The sequence below is a fragment of the Sparassis crispa genome, assembly GCF_003851025.1.
Source record: "Sparassis crispa DNA, contig_000000F, whole genome shotgun sequence".
Taxonomy (NCBI): domain Eukaryota; kingdom Fungi; phylum Basidiomycota; class Agaricomycetes; order Polyporales; family Sparassidaceae; genus Sparassis; species Sparassis crispa.
In genome coordinates this window covers 4394523-4412846 of record NW_020939747.1, presented here as the reverse complement: position 1 = coordinate 4412846, position 18324 = coordinate 4394523, and the positions used below count along the sequence as shown (strand labels likewise).

General features: G+C 51.5%; 6 protein-coding genes across 6 annotated transcripts; 2 read left to right on the top strand and 4 right to left on the bottom strand.

Moving 5' to 3' along the window:
* Positions 1–226: 226 nt before the first annotated feature.
* SCP_0116020 (hypothetical protein) lies at positions 227–1858 on the bottom strand (the record flags this gene model as incomplete). The annotated part of the gene is made up of 1 exon (XM_027753823.1): positions 227–1858. The coding sequence occupies one exon, from the start codon at positions 1856–1858 to the stop codon at positions 227–229; it is 1632 nt and encodes a 543-aa protein (XP_027609624.1).
* A 1863-nt stretch (positions 1859–3721) lies between these two features.
* Positions 3722–4156, bottom strand: SCP_0116010 (hypothetical protein; the record flags this gene model as incomplete). The annotated part of the gene is made up of 1 exon (XM_027753822.1): positions 3722–4156. The coding sequence occupies one exon, from the start codon at positions 4154–4156 to the stop codon at positions 3722–3724; it is 435 nt and encodes a 144-aa protein (XP_027609623.1).
* Positions 4157–5112: 956 nt separating this feature from the next.
* On the top strand, positions 5113–6679 carry SCP_0116000 (hypothetical protein; the record flags this gene model as incomplete). Its single annotated transcript, XM_027753821.1, has 4 exons — positions 5113–6240; positions 6290–6373; positions 6429–6554; positions 6620–6679. The coding sequence occupies 4 exons, from the start codon at positions 5113–5115 to the stop codon at positions 6677–6679; spliced, it is 1398 nt and encodes a 465-aa protein (XP_027609622.1).
* A 615-nt stretch (positions 6680–7294) lies between these two features.
* SCP_0115990 (DNA topoisomerase 2) lies at positions 7295–12903 on the bottom strand (the record flags this gene model as incomplete). The annotated part of the gene is made up of 16 exons (XM_027753820.1): positions 7295–7943; positions 8000–8436; positions 8490–8606; positions 8664–8957; positions 9017–9253; positions 9311–9591; positions 9645–9990; positions 10044–10229; positions 10283–10447; positions 10501–10605; positions 10658–10771; positions 10826–11141; positions 11197–11290; positions 11341–12280; positions 12328–12510; positions 12562–12903. 16 exons carry the CDS (start codon positions 12901–12903, stop codon positions 7295–7297), a joined length of 4806 nt encoding a protein of 1601 aa, XP_027609621.1.
* Positions 12904–13522: 619 nt separating this feature from the next.
* SCP_0115980 (Uncharacterized ABC transporter ATP-binding protein) lies at positions 13523–16779 on the bottom strand (the record flags this gene model as incomplete). Its single annotated transcript, XM_027753819.1, has 20 exons — positions 13523–13558; positions 13621–13680; positions 13737–13832; positions 13893–13916; positions 13973–14069; positions 14132–14272; positions 14328–14396; positions 14447–14655; positions 14713–14881; positions 14936–14995; positions 15045–15065; positions 15121–15187; positions 15240–15276; positions 15329–15426; positions 15480–15720; positions 15776–15923; positions 15978–16099; positions 16152–16223; positions 16281–16332; positions 16388–16779. 20 exons carry the CDS (start codon positions 16777–16779, stop codon positions 13523–13525), a joined length of 2211 nt encoding a protein of 736 aa, XP_027609620.1.
* A 692-nt stretch (positions 16780–17471) lies between these two features.
* On the top strand, positions 17472–17636 carry SCP_0115970 (hypothetical protein; the record flags this gene model as incomplete). The annotated part of the gene is made up of 1 exon (XM_027753818.1): positions 17472–17636. The coding sequence occupies one exon, from the start codon at positions 17472–17474 to the stop codon at positions 17634–17636; it is 165 nt and encodes a 54-aa protein (XP_027609619.1).
* Positions 17637–18324: the final 688 nt, after the last annotated feature.

Genomic DNA, 18324 nt, shown 5'->3' with positions numbered 1-18324 from the left:
CCTCAAGGCCTCACCCTTGCTCGATGTTATCGAAATTCTCTGCAAAATCGGGCTTGTCAGAAGCGACACTGCATCTTCATTGGGTCTTCATTGCAGCTTCGACGTTCCCGTGGTACCTATCGTTCCAATTCATAGTAGACGTCCTGTCCAGTCTAGATACTACATATGCATACGGAAACGTGCTAGTTACCCATTCACGCCCACGATCCTACTTCCCAGAGGCATTCTACTCCCTAGGACGAACATTTAAGTTGTCAACCAAAGGGCTGAATGCCTCCAGATACCTCGACCGCCCATTCCACGCCCCGGTATGCAACGGAAGAGTAAGCGTCCCCAGCCGGCTGCCACGAGACGCACGGAAACCCAAAGCATCCTGGAGCATCTTCCTCGCCCTTTGTCTACTACAAACCCCCACGCTCAACGTCTTGAGGTGCGGGCAGATTATCTCCGCATCTGCTGTTGGAAACGGGCCAAGGGCCTCGAAGAGTAGCTCGACGTCGTCCCTACCTCGTACTTCGAGGTGCTCGAGACGCGGAAGGCAGAGAAGCGCCATGCGCCAGACGTTGGCGGACAGAAGAACCTCAGGCTCGTCTCCGTAGCACCACGTGCGGTCATCCGGTTCACCTACGACGACGAATCTGACAACAGGCGACGCAGAGAAGACATCCCCGCATTGATTCAAGACATCAACGAAGCAATGTGCCATGGTCTTGTGAGTCTCGTGAGGAAAATGCATGAGTATCGAAGGGTAGCCCCTCAAGTCGGGATCAGGGTAAGCATGAAGCTGTGTCCAATCGTCTTTAGAAGTTGCAGAGAGCCTGATGGACTGAACTTTGGAATAAACCGGCCATTTGGAATGATCATAACGGGGTACAACGATATGGTGGGGCTCAAGCTCAAGACGGTTAGTGGTAGCCAAGTACCGGAATGCACGACAGTGCAGTGAAACGCAGGTACCAGCAGGAAGCGCGAGATATGCACAGAATCGCGCGATGTACATCACGTCGTCGAAGATGTCAAACAACTTGAGCCTGGGTAACGAAACTGGGCCAACGAGAGAAGCTTGAGCATTCATATCCTGCTGCGGTAAGGAACTACTCAAGCTCAAACGCTCGAGGCAGGGACAAGCCGCTAGTCCCTGTAGCAATTTCATCATTTCCGGACGGGTCGGCACCTCATTTATCTCCAACTCGACGAGATTTACGAGCATCCCCGATATAAACCAGAAGGAAAATCCTGTTGTTTTGAGGGAACGGAGAAGGGGAAAATGACCACCAAAAGGCTCGAGCGAGTCATCAGGCGAATCCAACTCAAGAGTCTGCAGGTTGGGGAGCACGGAACCAAGCGAGGTTATCATCTCGGAAACGTTGTCCGCCTCTTCGTCTCCGAGTCCATACACAAAACCGCGGATACGGTGTGTGTATGGCGAAATCATCTCGACTACATCATCGACTTCGAGTTCCGACATGGAGTACACGTCCACCGGCATGTCCGCTGACAGCTCGAAGAAATGACGCACACAAGCCGGATGCCATGAGAGGTCGATGTTCGTCCAAAGGGCGGCCGTAGCAGTAGCCAGTGCTCGCCAATGCCGACAAACACCGGTCATCTGCAGGCACGACAACGACAAGTCCTCGCGCTGAACATCCACGAAGATTTCTGCAAGCAATTCATTAGGGAGGGCATTGACGGGCACCTGCGAGTTGAGAATCGCCCGGGGGTGGGCTATATAGCGGGTCGCGGCGTTAGCAATCGCCCGTTCTCTTTTCATCGCCCGTTCTATTATCCCTTCTGAGGATACAAGAGACCCTGCTCGGCTTGCTTGTTCCTGTTCAATGAAAGCGGTGTACCAATCCATTTCCGGTTGTCCCGCGGCCATGATTCGTTCCAGGAGATAACAGGTGGGTAGACTAATTCAGCATTTGTGAGCACGTCAGTGGTTACTGGGATCGGCAGCGATATGCCAGAGAAACTCGCAAGACTAACCACCCAAGATTGACTGAATGCGTTCTCAATCCTCAAAGAAAGTATTCGCAACTATAGTGCACACTTGCGCGTATGGTGAGAAAAGCGGCGTTGAACTCAACAGTAGCAAGACACTCACCGTAGCAGGGGAGTCAACGAGGGACAAAGGCAAGGAGGGGCGAGGGCGTGACTCTCACTTGTCCATTGTCTTCCCCACGTGTCTGTGCGCTGCGCGTCGTAACATGGTTAGCTTATGATCTCGTGCATGGTTCTGGGATTTTCCATCAGCTGACAGCGAGGCCCTTGTCCAAGAAATGTTCGTCAGTTTTCTGAACAACCGCGAACTCGAAGAAATACACGCTCTGCATTCTTTGGCCAGTGAAGATCTTTGATCTGTTTAAAGTGCTCACCGTATATCGTCACACTTTAACTCGGAATGCTACCATTCTAGTAGATGGCGGCTTACTAGGACTTTCCCTGAGTTCTTTGTCTAAGATGTGTAACTGGGCGACAGCGCACGATGATCGACAGAATGCCGATAAGATAAGATGAGTGAGATGGAAGATCTGCTTCCGAACATGTTCTTGAAAGGCGGTATTAGTGACTACATGTACAGCACCCTCAATGGAACATCCCGCTTTCTTGCGAAACACGGGCAGTGAGTAATAAATATATCGTGCACAGGCGTCGTCCGTTAACTGCGTGATTCGTTCACACTCAGCGAGCTATGGGTTCTTACTCTATGAAATCGGAGCCCTCTGCGATAACATGTATGTATCTCACTGAGATATCATATGAACCTGGAAACATTTAGAGTACTCAACCCGAGTCATTCGGCACCAGAGGAGAATGAATAACCAACTCGTCAACCAAGGTACTGAGTGTCTCCAGATACCTTGGCGGCCCGTTCAATTCAAGTTCCCAAGTATACAACGAAAGGGCCAACGTCCTCAGACGGCCGCCATGCACCGCACGGAATTCCAGCGCCGCTTGTAGAGTCTTCCTCGTCTTCTCGCCGTGATACCCCTCCACGCTCAACGTCTTCAGGTGAGAGCAGAGCACTACCTCTAGACCTGGTATCGGGAACTCGCTCAGAGCAGCTCGACGTCCTCTTCGCCTGTCACTTCGAGGTACTCAAGGAGAGGAAGGCGAAGGAGAGCCCAGCGCCAGAGATAAGTCTTCAGGATAACGTTCTCATTGTATCTGCGGATTTTGTCTCCTTCGTGCGATTTCCCGACGACGGCAAATCTGACAACCGGCGATGCAGAAAAAACACCCTCGTCACCATATTGGTCCAGAATATTGGCGAGGCGGTGACTGATGCCCTTGCGGGTCTGGGAGGTATCTGTATGCGCACCAAAGGGTCGCCCTGCAATTCTGAGTTAGGATAAGCGTGGAGGTGTACGTTGTTATATTGGTCTGATGCAGCGAACATGATGCATTGGATTCGCGAATAGACTGGCAGTGTTGAGCGATCGTAAAATGGAAAAATGTGAGGGGACATGAACCGCTCGACGGTGGTGAACAGCTGACAGCGCAATGAAACGCTGGCAGTCACAGGGAGAGCAAGATGAGAGCAGAACCACCCTATGCAGTCCGTATTGTCGTTCAGGACTATAAATTTGAGCCTTGGTAACGCAAATGCGCAAATCAGACGAGATCTGATTTCTGGGTATGGTAAGGACCTATGGAAAGTTAACTTCTCAAGGCTTGGGCAGGACTCCAATCCCTTCAGGATTTCTTGCATTTCCGGACATTAGAGGACACTTAGTTCACTTCTAAACTGGAGTGTCGGACCAGATTTGCAAATATAGTCGATATAAAGCGAAGGAAAATCCTGTTGTTTTGAGTGGGTGGAGAAGGGAAAACAACAACGAAAAGGCTCGTCCGTGCTCATGAACGAATTCAAGTCGAGCATCTGCAGGTTTGGGAGCATGAAACCAAGCGAGGTTATCATCTCGTGAACGTTTTCCATGTCCTCATCTCCGTACTCAAAACCGCGGATACAGTCTGCGTATGAGGAGATCACCTGAACGACATCCTCGACGTCGATTTCCAACATGGAGTACACGTCCACCAGCATGTCCGCTGATAGCTCGAAGAAGTGGCGCACACGAGGTGGATCCCACGCGAGGTGGATGCTTGTCCAAAGGGACGGGCAGGCACGACAGCCAAAAACCAGGTGGGCCATATAACGGATCGTTGCTTGAGCAAATATCTCCTGTTCTCTCTTCATAGCCTATTCGGCTAGACTTTCTGGAGATACAGAAGATGCCGATAGGATCGCTTGTTCGTGGTCAAGAAATATAGAATACCAGTCTACTCCGCGGGCATGACACGTTTTATGGAATGCCGAGTTCGTGGACTGCTTCAACGTATGGACGAGAACACAAAGATGGATGAACAACGGCCCGGGTGCGCGACGAGAGAAGAATAACTCTTACTACCGGAACTCGAATGAACGCGGTCTCGGCCCTGAACCTGCAAATTCATGACTACACAATGGGGCGCGCGTTCAATGAGCCTCGCGATGTAGAACTGAGAAATCGAAAGATCCGCATCATAACCGGGGACTCGACAAGTGGTGGACAAAGACAAGGAAGTGTGGAAATTCAAATATTCAACCTTCAGCTAGCTTCATCTATTGCCCTCCTCACGTGTCTGCACCCTCGTTTTAATTTCCCCTACATTCTGAGCCTTTTTTGTCCGCGTAGGTGACGTTTTATCTGAAACGTTTGTCTAATTTTTGGCTTGCAAGGTCTACCTGGCAGCCGATTGACGGTTTTGTCAAACTCGGTGTCAGAACATCAACTCTCGAGATTGTAGTGAATTAACTGGCAGTAGGAACGAGAAAAGGAAACTAACGAAGAAACTTGGCTAGCTGTGTGACTCGAGGTGCAGGTGCATATATTTCAGACTGGAGAGGCATGTCACCCTGTGTCACCGCATCTGCATCCGTCGCAACCGACTGCGTCGCTGCGACGACGACGGCCGGTCCCCGCAGTTGTAACCTTGTCTCTCGACTATCACCTCTGTCTGGTACAATGAAAGTTTCCTGATTAACCTTGCAGGTCCTGGCCGTCTGCATGTATGCAGACTTTGTCTGGCGTTGACACTTACAGTTTACCACAATCCGAGTCTCAGCATATGGAGCGCACACCAATCCGACACGCCTCTCCTCTTGATTCCCTCGTTCGCCGCGCATCTTCTCGCAGAGCAAAAGCTAAAGCACACGCAAATCTGACTGTATCGGCACCCTCGACGCCCCCAAGGATAGACGGCGTGCCAGGAAGCGCACAGCAATCGCCACTGCTGCACACCCGCTTTCGAACGTCGACGACGACGTTCAACGACTATGAGACAATCGCTAGCGATGCGCGGTCGATGGCTTCGTGGAGCGCACGCGACGAGGCGTTCCCAGAACGTCGGGCGCCGCACGAGTCCGTCGCGTCTAGCTTCGACTTGGACGACATCACTGCTCGCTACCGCGACTCCTGGCGCTCGTCCGACATCAAGCAAGGCGCGCCATCGCAGCCGCAACCAGTCCCGACCGTCGTCGTATCTCCAAACGAGGACAATGAGGTGGCATATGCGACGGTGTGCAATGGGACGCGTGCGGGGCGCGCGCCCTCGCGTGTACAGTCTTCGGGCAACATCAATTTCTCCAGGCCAGGCCTTCCCCTTGTAGACAGGTCAGAAGAGCGCAAGCGGGAGGTGCTCATGAGACACCAACATCCATCGCCTTCCGCCCCTCACGGGCTCAAGCAGGCTACGGACGTCCCTGGCGCGCCTGCACGCTCGGCTTCCCCCACAAGCGTGTATTCCTCGTACTCCTACTACCCATTGGACGCCGTAGGACATCCTCCGGCATCCGGTGCGTCCTCAACGCTCGGCCCGACACCGTACGCGCCCGCACAATCACATCAACTGTCTGTTGCGTCCGCACAACCGCAACGTCCACCCGTTGTCGCTGTGCTCGCGCCTCCGCCCGCCGCGCCTCCGCCGAAGCCTACGACAGCGCAGGAATACCTGCAGCTGGGTATCAAGCACCACGAAGAGAACCGGTTAGTAGAGTCCGCCGCGTGTTTTGAGAAGAGCGCGACGGCGGGCGGCGGATGCAACGTAGGGATGCTCATGTGGGGGCTCGCGCAGCGGCATGGCTGGGGCTGCGAGAAGAGCGAGCGCGCAGGGTTCCGCTGGCTGCGACGCGCAGCAGAGGCGGCCATGGTCGATTTGGAGGGGTCTAGGCAGGGCATCAACATCGGTGCTGTGAAGGTGCGCTCGGTTGTGGTCCTTCTTGTTCAGTGCTGATTATTCGCTCTAGTCTGAGTTAGTTATCGCGGTTTATGAAGTGGGTCAAAGCTTTTATCGAGGGTGGGGCGTGGAGAAGGATAAGAAGATGGGGGTGGTGTGTCTCCAATTCCGTCCACGTTGCTCAGTTTGTATGCTCACCCATGCATCAGAGCTATTTCCGCTTGGCGGCGCGCATGGGAGATCCGGATGCTCAGCAGGAACTCGCTTTTTGTCTCGCCAATGGGAAGGGGTGTAAGAAGGATATGCGAGAGGCAGCACAATGGTACCGGGCAGCTGTAAGTATACACTGCACAACCTCAAATTTTTTATCACTTGTGACCCCGTCTGTGTTCTTTTGCAGGTCGCGCAAGGCGCGAGTGACATTGGCCTCGCCTGGATATACAAGGATAAATACCAATAACCATGACGAAAAAGTTACACATCTCCCCGTGCTGTACCCTAGGCGACATGAGTTATTCACTCGTTGAACAGGGCGGCTCTGGTCGTTCTGCCATTAATTCTAAAGTACTCTAGATACCCCTTGCGCATGCATACTGCCATACCCGCCGCTCCTTCGGTTTCGTTGCATATACCCTCTCTTGACTGTGCTGTAGCATCGTTGTCATCCTGTACTCTAATAATCTTGACACATCGTGGTGCTTCGGACTTCCGTTCAAATACTGTTGTTCTCATGTCCGCGATGACGGTGACACGAGTCGGTCTTTTTCAATCTCTACCTTCTGGTTTTCCGCCTCCCGACCCCCGCCCCGGGTGATACTGGGTCGGTTTATTTCAATCATGTGCTGGGGCGTAGCATGCAACGGTTCTTGGCAGTACTATAGGGAGATCTATACCCCAAATGGCAAGTCCTCAAGTTCGATATGACATTGCATATGTTCGAGTCATTGCATTGTAGAACGAGATACAGTTAGTGTTCATGAAGGATTGACATCAATGCTGAGAATAAGTGTAACAACAAATGCGATAAAGAGCATCACCGTCAGAGGCAGAAAGAAAGATCGGCAATGACGCAATTTCAGTCAAAGTCTTCAAACTCGGAACCATCCTGCACCTCTTCACCATCAGACGAAGCAATCTCCACATAACTACTCTTCGTCGCAGCCCGCGCCGCGCGTTTTGGTGCTTCAGTCCGCTTGGGCACCACCTCCACCACATCGTCCTCGTTCATGAATGCATCCTCGTCTTCACTGTCGGCAATCCGTTTCGCCTTCTTGACAGGCACAGCTTTCGCCTTACCAGCCTGCTTGATGGATGGCGGCTTGCGAGCAGCGGATTTCTTGACAGGAGGCTCGTCTTCGTCGATGGTGATGATGTCGTCATCGCTCTCCACGGCTTTGTTCGCACTAGCAGCGCTGGAGGCTTTGCGCGCCATCGATTTAGCTGGTGGAGGTCGGGCCAGCGGTTCCTCATCGTCCATCACCACATCCTCTCCGTCGCTCTCGATTACCTTCTTCGTAGCCTTCTTTGTACCCGATGCAGCACGGCCCTTCGTCGCGCCAGCCGGTGCACTTGACGAAGGTTTGCGTGCGGTAGGTTTCTTAGCCGCTGCTGCAGGTACCTTGTCAAAGAAGTCTGTCATCGCAGCCTGAGCGGAGTCAGATTTCTTCTTCTTGGCCGGCTTCATTGCGATGTCGTCGTCTGAATCATCCTCATCGATTTCGGGACTAGACGAACTTGAGTCCGTCAGCGAGAGACACGTGGACAGAGAGATGAACCCAACCTTTTGCGCTTAGCAGGAGCAGCTCTCCCCTTGCCTTTGCCCATTGGCACGATCTCGATATCAGAATCTGAGTCCTCCTTAGCTGCTCGCTTCTTTGGCGCAGCAGCCGGTTCCTCCGACATCTCGATGTCGGATTCGACCTTAGTCTTCGTCGGTGCTTTGTTCGCAGCTTTCTTCGGAAGTGGTGGCAGATCGTCATCGTCCTCCACTTCGATCTTCGCGCCAGACGGACCGGCCTGCGCAGGTTTCTTTGCAGTCTTAGGTTCTGCGACCTTCTTAGACTTAGCGGCGGCCTTCGTGGGCTTGAAGTCATCGTCGAATTCATCGTCATCGCCCACTTTCTTCTTGAACGCCTTGAGAGTGGCCTGCTTGCGTTTGCCTTTGCCCTTGCCGATGACGGCAGCGGACGCATCTGCCTCCCATGCGTCGCATGTGAGCTGGATAGAGGCTTCAGTCATGAGCAACAGCAAGATGCTGGTGCTCCTCTCACCTTCCACTCAGCAAGGAACTTGTCCAGATCAGTCTGCCAGATTTGTACAGGCGTGAGCTCCAGTAAAGTCAAAAGCTCAGTCTCCTTGTCCTTGCCCTGTTGACGCAGCTTCTCGATCTATACAATAAATCACACTTGAGTTTTGAACCCGCAAGCACCAGATCAAATCCCAACCTTTTCCCTGGTTAAACTGTAGATCGGCATCCCGAGCAGGTAGTCGTAATCACTGGTGTTAGCAGTTCCCGCAGTGTCGTCGTCTTCGTCCTCCAAAGCTTCCTCGTCTTCTCCAGCAGCCTTCGCCTTGGCGACTTTGGGGAACGGACGGAACTGCTTCTTGCGCAGCTCAGTGACGATGTCTGCCTTCTTGCGATTCGAGACGACCAACTCCTTGTCTACTATCATCTGCACGAAACGGGCCTGGTTATTGAGACGCTCGAGCTGGGTCTGCAATTCGTTCGCCAGGAAGTCCTGAAAACAGATGTCACTTTGAGGGATCCTCAGTATGTCAATTGAAAATGGTCAGTCACCTTCCGCTTCTGATAATAAGCCAGGCGCTTGGGATAAAACTCTTCGATGATCTCCTCCGGAGAGCCGTATTTCCTAATCTTTCCGTCGAAATCGAAGCAAATCATGTTGCTGGTGTTGATCTTAGTGGTAAGTTTGAAGAACTCGTGCAAACCTTGCGCTTCCGCCTTCTCCACGTTTTTAGGATCCATGCTGATGACAAAGTGGACGTTCACGTTTCCATGGTATTCTTTGTAGTCCTGATAGAAATAAGTATTAGACCAGGAAGACAGACGATCAATGCCCAGCAGACAGACTTTGATCACACCGTCCCCCTTCTCGCCACACATAGCTTCCAGCTCTGCTTTGTAGGACTGCGTCCACTTGTGGATTGGCAATTCCGTGACTTCAATGGTCGAGTCGTCGATTTTGTTGACGTTACCGAGCACGTCGTACTTGTGTTCGCCGACCTTCTTGATAGTGCCCTGGAAACCCCGCCACCAAGGTAGCATAGGTATCTGCTCCTCACCGTTCATCAAGCGGCGGATGTTTGCGACGATATCTTCCGGATTGTAGCTGGGGATGGTCGTGCTCCAGCCTAACTCGCAGCGTCAGCATGACGAATGGCGTAAATATTTTAGCCAGTCTTACCAGTTCCGATGCCCTCGGCTCCGTTCATCAGCACCAGGGGAACCACAGGGAGATACCACTCCGGTTCGATCGACTTGCCGTCATCCGTGAGGTAGGCCATGAGGGGATCATCCGCGGAGTGCAGAACCGCCCGAGTAATCGGGGACAACTCTGTGAAGATATACCTCGCGGACGCGTGGTCCTTCCCCCCCTGGTCCCGCGTACCGAATTGTCCATTCGGCATGAGCAAGTTCATATTGTTGCTACCGACAAAGTTCTGCGCCAGGTTAACGATCGTCATCACCAAACTCTGTTCTCCGTGATGGTATGCTGAATGCTCGGATATGTATCCTGTAAGTTGGGCAACCTGTGGTTTCAGAGTAAGTAATGGACTGGTTTGCTCGACGACACAGAACCAACCTTGATTTCCTCCTTGAGCTTGCGCTTGAAACAAGCCCATACAACTTTTCTCTGACCCGGCTTTAGTCCATCCGCGACGGACGGAATGGAACGAATATTGTCCGCCATCGAGAAGAGAATCAGTTCCTTGTTGATGAAGTCTGAGTACGGGATTTCGCCCATGGTGTGGTCGATATAAGTACCGGGCTGCACGATCGCTGAGCTAACGGGAAGGACACTGCCCACGACTGACGGCATACCTTAAACTGACGAAGCCATTCCTTGCGATCATCTGCCTTCTTCTTGCTGAACGCCAGCTCAATGAGCTCGCGATCGCCCTCTTCAGTGGTACCGAAAGGAATCATGTGTTTGCCCATCTTGCGGAAGTACTCGCGTCCATCTGCGTCAGTGCTCGTTCCCAGACCCTGCAGAAAAGACGTTGTGTTTAGACGGCAATGGCTAATATCGAAACACTAACCTTGAAGTACTTGGGAATCCATCTAAGAGCCCCCGGCGTTTCCTCTAGCCATTGCTCGTACTCCGGAAGTGTGTAGAAGTCAATCTTCTGGTTACCCTTCTTCACCTAGAGATGTCTGTCAGTCTTGAAGTGAGATGGAGCTTCGGACGCAACGTACTCGGATGATGGGGGTGATGAACTCTACCAAGAAGCTGGGAATCTTAAGCAAGGACGGATAAAAATGATCTAGATAATTAATGAGCAAGCCCTTGATGTGTGAGCCATCGTGATCCTATAGACAACGTTCAGCGGCACCGTCATACGAGCAAATCCGACCTCTACATACCTGATCCGTCATAATCATGAGGTGTCCATACCGCAAACTGTTCACATCTTTGTAGTCCTTGTTATGTTGCAGACCCAAGATCTTCTTGATATTTTGAATCTCCTCGTTCTTCATGATCTGGTCATGCTTCGCGTCTCGCACATTGAGCATCTTACCACGCAGTGGAAAGACACCGTAATTATCACGGCCAACAACAGCCAGGCCAGCGACCGCGAGTGACTTGGCAGAGTCTCCCTCCGTAAGGATGAGTGTACAATCACCGGCTTTCTTCGTCCCAGCGTTGTTAGCATCACAGAGCTTTGGAAGGCCGGACAGCCTGTAGGGCACACGCTAAGCTTTGACACAATCAACAAATAATCGTAAAATATCACCTGTTGCGTCGGCTACCGTCAGTCTTCTTCATTTGTTGGTCGGCCTTGAACTTCGCCCAATTGAGCACATGATCGACGATGGAAGACTTTTGGACTGTGCAGAGATGAGAAACAAGATTACGAAACAAATGTATGATCACAAACTTTTCTTCATAAAGTCTTCAGAAAGGGCAGGCTTTGTGCCAAATTTACTGGCGGGGAGCGTCAACGTCTCCTTTGTCTGACTGTCGAATGTCGGGTTCTCAATCAGCGCATTCACGAAGATCCACATGTGGTTCTTGATCTGTGCGGGCTTGACTGTCGCCGCCTTGTTCTTTTTCGTGATAGAGCTGATGAGAGACTTGGCAATCTGGTCGGCGATGAGCGTGACATGCGTGCCACCCTTCACAGTCGAAATAGAGTTCGCAAACGAGACCTGTTGGAATGTGCCCTCCGAGACCGCAAACGCGACCTCCCACCGAGGGTCGGGTTGCTCGTAGATGAGTGTGGGCTTCGCCTGCACCGCCCCGCCCGAAGCGTCGGCGGCTTGCTCCAACGCCGAATTGAGGTAGAGCTCGACATACTGCTTGAAATTCTTGATCTTCAGCCGCTCATCATTCAGGAACACCTTGATGTCCTTGACGGTGCCCGCGAGATCATGCACGCGCTTCTTCAGCAACGCAACTGTATCCTCGTCGATCGTGTCCATCCCGAAACGCCTCAAGTCCGGCTTGAACGTGACACGCGTGTATTCCTCATTGCGTGAGTTCTTCGTAATTTTCGCCTTGCTCATCTTGGTCATGTTGTCTGTCCACGTCTGCACGTATTTCTGGCTCGTCTTCTTGTCGGCAGTCTCGACCGTGAACTCCACGGAGTATATGTTGGCGAGCTTGGCACCGTATCCGTTACGCCCACCCGTGAGCTTCCTCTCGTCGTCATCGTAGTTCGATGACGATAGCAAATGGCCGAAAATAAGCTCCGGGATGTACATCTTCTCCTTCTCGTGCATCACAATTGGGATACCGCGTCCGTTGTTGTATACCGAGATGACGTTGTTTTCCGCGTCGATAGTTACCTTGATGGCATCCATGCTTGTATCGTTGATCTATCACGGTGTTAGCGAGTCGCCAATGGAACGAAACAGACCCGTACCTTGTTATCGGCAGCGTTTACGAGGATTTCGTCAACAATCTTGAAGAAACCAGGAACATACTTAATGTCCCTATGCACCATGAGCTTCCTCTCCGAGTCCCAAGCCCACATTGCTTGTGTGATAGTCTCGACGCTGCCAATATACGAATCCGGTCGCTTCAGGATGTGCTCCAATTGGGAAAGCTACGAACGTATCAGCTTTCCCGGAACACAGAAACTGATCGCTTCTCCGACCTTGGTGTACATCTCCGACGCGGTCTTCTTCTTCCCATTGGCGGCAGTAGGCTCAACCGACGCAGCACTTGGACCGGCGCGATTGTCGCGGCCGTCGTCACTGTCTTGATCTCCATCGGAATCTGCATTATCATTCTTGTCGACTAACACCTTCTTCGGTGCTCTTGGTTTCGTGGGGGCCTTAGGAGCCGCCTTCGCCTTGGGAGCCGACGTCGCCTTGGGAGCTGCCTTCGTCTTGGGGGCTGCCTTTGTAATTTTCTTCGGCGCTGGTTCATACCCCTCCGTGTCCGAACCGGAATCAGAGATATTGTCGAGATCAAAGTTCTCCTCCGAGGAACTCATGGTGAAATCGAGAATGTGGCCACCGTGTGAGATATCTGGTCCTGTTCAAACAGAAACATGTGAATTACAACGTCAACAATAGCAGGCCTATCTGTTCTTGAAGAGCAACCACCCAGATGATCTGAAGGGCGAGAGAAAGAACCACTGCACGGCCTCTACCGCCGCCGTGCCGGACAGCCGCTCACTCGACAAAATGCGTACACATGTAGAGATGCAGATAGCTACACACCTGTGGTTCGAGTATTTAACAAAGAATCACCTCGATGCTGAAAGAGTAGTGTTGAGTGGTCGGCGTTGTGGTGAAGGTTTTGCAGTTTGGTCCGACTCGTACGAGTTGAAAACGACGCGACGTGACGGTCGCGCGTTGATCACATGATCACAAGTCGCGCCGCGTCACGCGTCGCCGCATCCATTTCTCCGTCTCACTGCCAGTGCCATATTCGCGTACTTCTGTTCCGATTCATGATATACCCAACAGAAAACGGTCTAAGTGATACAGGAAGAACAAGACCTCTGTTCCGTGACGAAATTTACAATAAGCTTCGAGTGTAATGGGCGATATGGCAGACATCTACGCGAAAGCAAAGAGCGTAACGGCACACAGGTATAAACGACCGATTCACGGACGCGCCTTGATGCCGCTGACGATGAGGCTCTGATAGGAACATCGGGATGCGTTAAAACCTACACTGCTCCAGCGTAAAGGTCTGAACGTACTTTGTATGCCTGCACATCGCCCTTGAACTTAGACACAGATCCATCGCCGCACACCCACAACTGTAAGAGATGTTAATCAACCAGGGAATATAGTGCATAAGACAGAAAACACCGACCTCCCTGGCTACAGTAGTGATAAAGCGTTCGTCGTGAGAGATGATGATAACTCCACCGTTCCACGAGGACAGTGCGGCCATCAGCGCGTCAAGGCCCTTTCAAGGAAATAGTTGGTACTGAAGAACACTAGGGCTAAGATGGCATCAACAGCCTACCTCGATATCCAAGTGGTTAGTAGGCTGTTAGAAGAGCAGGTATAAACACAGATGAACCAGCGCAGACGCGATTTACTCGCCTCATCCAGTAACAACACATGTGCTCTCTGCAATGATAGTACAGCGAAAGCCACGCGCGATTTCTGACCTCCACTCAGCGTACCAATGAGTTGCAGTCTAATACCATGATTCATGTCAAGGAATGCGGTTTGCCGAGTCGCGATCAGTCAAGTGCGCACCCAGTCATACCGCTAATTTGAAAGTTTCCCAAGTGCGAGCGATATTCCTGCTCCGTCTTCCCCGGAAACTTTGACGCAAGGAACTGAACGGGGGTCATGGTGGGTATCAAGGTGTCGACATGATGCTGGGCGAAGTAGCCGCTGTGGATATGGATCAGATCATCTATGGACGTAAAATAAATACTGAAACGCGTACACTCTCAGCCGGCCGTTCTGGCTTACATGTCCAGAAAGCGGCTTCAACTCTCCCGTCAACAGCTTGATCCTAAAGCGCTTTTCAGTCGTCCGACAACCGCTGTAAGAGTGAACACTCACAATGTAGATTTTCCGGCGCCGTTGGGGCCCACTATCGCTATCCGCGATTCAAGATCAACGTTGATGTTGATGTTCCTGAGGATGATTTTATCTGGCGTGTATCCAAACGTGACCTCGTTCAAGAGAAGAATTGGCGGCGAGATCTTCTCTATCTCAGGGAACTTGAACGTTTCGGTCTCTTCTACCTCTGGCGGATGCAACTCAGGCAGCTGCAGTACGCACAGGAATCAACAGGCTGACTCAGAGAAAACACGGTAGCTACACACTTTCTCGAGGATTTTAATCTTCGACTGCGCCTGCGCAGCCCGGTTCGCGTTGTATCGCCACCGGTCAATGAATGCCTGCAGATGCTTGCGGTACTCCATCTGTGTCTCGTACTCCTTCTGCAAGTTGCGATCGCGCTCCGACTTCGTTGAGTAGAATTGCGTGAAGTTGCTGCAACAGTGCATGAATAACCAACAGTATCAAGAAAAATCACAGCTACCTTACCCTTTGTAGTAGTCGAGACGTCCAGAATGTTGGTGGACAATATCCGTCGCGACGGCGTCCCTAAGCAAGCGGTGAGATCACTGACATGACCCAGCATTACCTGACTCACAGGAACGCACGGTCGTGTGAGCTATTAGAAAAAACCGTGAGTAACAGCGCACGGACGGATCTCAATGACCACTTACACGACAAGCAGTGTCCCCGTCCATGTTTGCAAGTAGTCCTCGAGCCATGCGAGAGCATTCAAGTCGACTACGGAAGAACTCAGCATCAAGACCCATGTCAGGGAAAGTGAACAGCTCACTGTGATTTGAAGGCTCATCCAACAGTAACAGTGCAGGCTGTAATTCAATGAGTACAGTGGGCCAAACACCGAGCAAAACAAATACTAACCTTGACGAACAGTGCCCTAGCCAAAGCTAACCTCATCCTCCAACCACCACTGAACGATTTGGTCGGTCTCGACTGATCGGCTTCACTGAAACCCAGACCTACACAAGAAATGGGCATCTGCGCACAGAATAATTCTGACCACGACGCTTACCAGCAAGCAACGCAGCTGCCCTTGCAGGTCCGCTTTCGGCCTCCATCTCTGCAAGGCGCGCATGTACCTCGGCGAGACGCGTCTGGGCCTCTTCCCGCGCGTCTTCAAACCGCTTGTCGTCGCCCTCACCGTCGAGCTCTGCTAACTTAGCGTTCAACACGGCTTCCTCGCGCAAGAGGGTGTCTCGCCAGACATCAGCCTTCAAGACAGAGTCCAGCGCAGTAGTGTCATCGCCAATAATCTGGCAACAACGCATATAAAATCCAGAGTGAGATCCAGGTGAGATTGACACCGACCTCCTGCTCAACGAACAATATTGTGATGTGGGGCGGGATAGGTACCTCGCGTATCGCGATGTGCCGCAGCAATGTCGACTTTCCGACACCATTGCGACCAATAAGGCCATACCTGCGTCCATGTGCAAGGGTGAGCGACGCGCCCGACCTATATTGTACACGTCAACGACAAATATGCTGCCAGACAACAATGCGGACGCACAGAATACGGTTGGACCCGAAATTGACGTCAATAGATGGCAGGTGGATGTCCTTCGACTTGTTCTTGGACGCCGTGGCTGCGTCAAGGGGATTGATCTTCATGAACATTTCTTCGTAGGTTTGCTATGTAGAGGATATTAGATGCAAGACTGGTAAAATAATGATGAAAAAAAACCTGTTTCCTGTGCTGGTCCAGAAGTTTTGAACCTTCATAGAGATTTCTCTTGGAACGTTTCTCTATCTTGGCCTGTTTAATCCGAACACTGTCAGTACGATGAAAGTCTCAGTGCTAAGACGAACCAACCTTTAGCTTGGCCTCTTGCTTCTCCAGCTTCTTTACATCCACTCGAGAGGCCCTGAAAATACTCGTTTAATTCCAATTCTTAAATCCGTGAACCCAATATTGCTTACTTCCCCTTGTTGATGCTCTCCAAATCCACTCCTTCCGCAAAAGCAATAGTGTTGCTCATCACGGCCGTCTTGCTTAAGTCCATTATTCTATCCAGCCGTACCAGTTTCGTGTCCTTTCCAGCCTTGTTCCTCTCATCTCTCTTGCTGAGCGGCTCAGCCAGCATCTTCGCCAGAGTCTGCATCAACTTGTCCAGCGCGGGCACCCGTGCTTTGCGAAAGGACGAAGGAACAGCCGACTCAAGGATATTCCGAGTAATGTTGAGCACATCCTCATCTTCTGCGGCATCGTCGAGATCGAGGAGGTAGCCAGAGATGTATTGGACAATTATCTCCTCCGTTCCGGGAAGATTTGTGCGGATCTCTTCAGCAATGTCTTCAGAAAAGACGTTCATCGCTGTTTGTTGTGTCTATTCTAGTCCGTTATTTTAGAATGCCCGCAAGCAACCCCAAGCTGGACGAATAGATGGAAAAACAGGCAGGGAGGAACTTGGGGTGTATTTAAAAAGTCGGCGAGCACGTGATGGCACCAGAAAGCCGACTATCTCGGAATGACTCAATCGGCGCTTGTCCTCACACTCGAGTTTTCCAAGTACTTTCGGCGACGAAAAGGACACAGGTAGTCTGTCACTTCGTACAGCTCGTGCAATTCCTAAGACAATTCTTCTCACACCGTGACAGGGTGCGCCATCAGTTTTGGACTTGGAATTTTACGGTCGAGCTTTCAGCGTCATTCTAAATCACAGACTAGTGTTTGCAATACTTCTTGTGACGCTTTTCGCAGGTTTTTTTTCCTGATATTCATTCGCTCTCAGCAGCGGAGTGTATTTTTTTCACGGATATTGGGGACGATTAAAGGTCTCATCGACTGGAATTGAAGTATTTGCTGGATTATCCGCGGTTCAGTGACTTTCTCCATGCGTTGGAGGCCTGTCCCCATCTTGAAACGTCGAAGTAGTAACTCATGCAGCATCTGGGACAACTCATTATTTTCCTCGTACGGCTCAAAGTGTGTCGCTACCACAACTCGCTTGTCCCCACTCAAATGGGCGATGGATCTATCCTGTCCTTAGTCTAGTCTGGTCCAATGCTCGAAGGCCTTTTCTTCATCCTTGTTCTTAAATTGACCGTCTTCGATGAGCCCATTGAAAGCCGCTTGAAGGACCGGATTGATTTAAACGCTTTTGTTTTGCGCGAGTTCCTCCGTTGGAACACCTCGAAGTCAAAGGTCGATGGCATGATAGCATCATGACGCTCTTCATAGCTCTTGGCTCAAGTGCAGCCACCAAGGATGTCATACTGTGTCCTTTGCAGACGCTGGTCCTGGAAGGGCATCATGACGGACTCACGAGGAAGCTTGTGCTGTCGGTCGTTCCGAGACATGCCCGTCAGCAGGAGCTCAGACCAGGGTCTTGGTTGACATATTAATGACCTATGAATGATGTATGTAGTACTGTAGCGAAACGACCTTAGGTTCACGGGGTGTGACCCGTGACATGCTGGCTTGACTTAGTTCACAGTTCACAAGTCAGTGTGACATGGGACACTAGTTCAGTTCACTGGCGCCGCAGGCGCCCGTAGAGGTTGGAAGTCGGATTTCCCTCAAGCTTGATGGCTCATTATACAACCAGACTGTACAGTAGTACAAGCCACAGTGATTCTGAGCATGCACTATATTGCATGTAAAGGCTCACACATTCGGGTCAGCCGTGTCAGAGTCACTCAGAACGGCACGCTACAGATAAGCGCCCGCAAACGAATATTTAGCGCTCGTGACCATTCTGTTGAGCCGCCAGTTCATAATTATCTGTGACCCGCAAGCGCCCAAATAGGTTCAGTTCACAAGGGCTGTGACCCGTGACTGAACCTAAGGTCGTTTCGCTACAGTATGTTGAAAAGCGAACTTGAACTTAGTGGATAGAACTTAAGCGCAACTACTT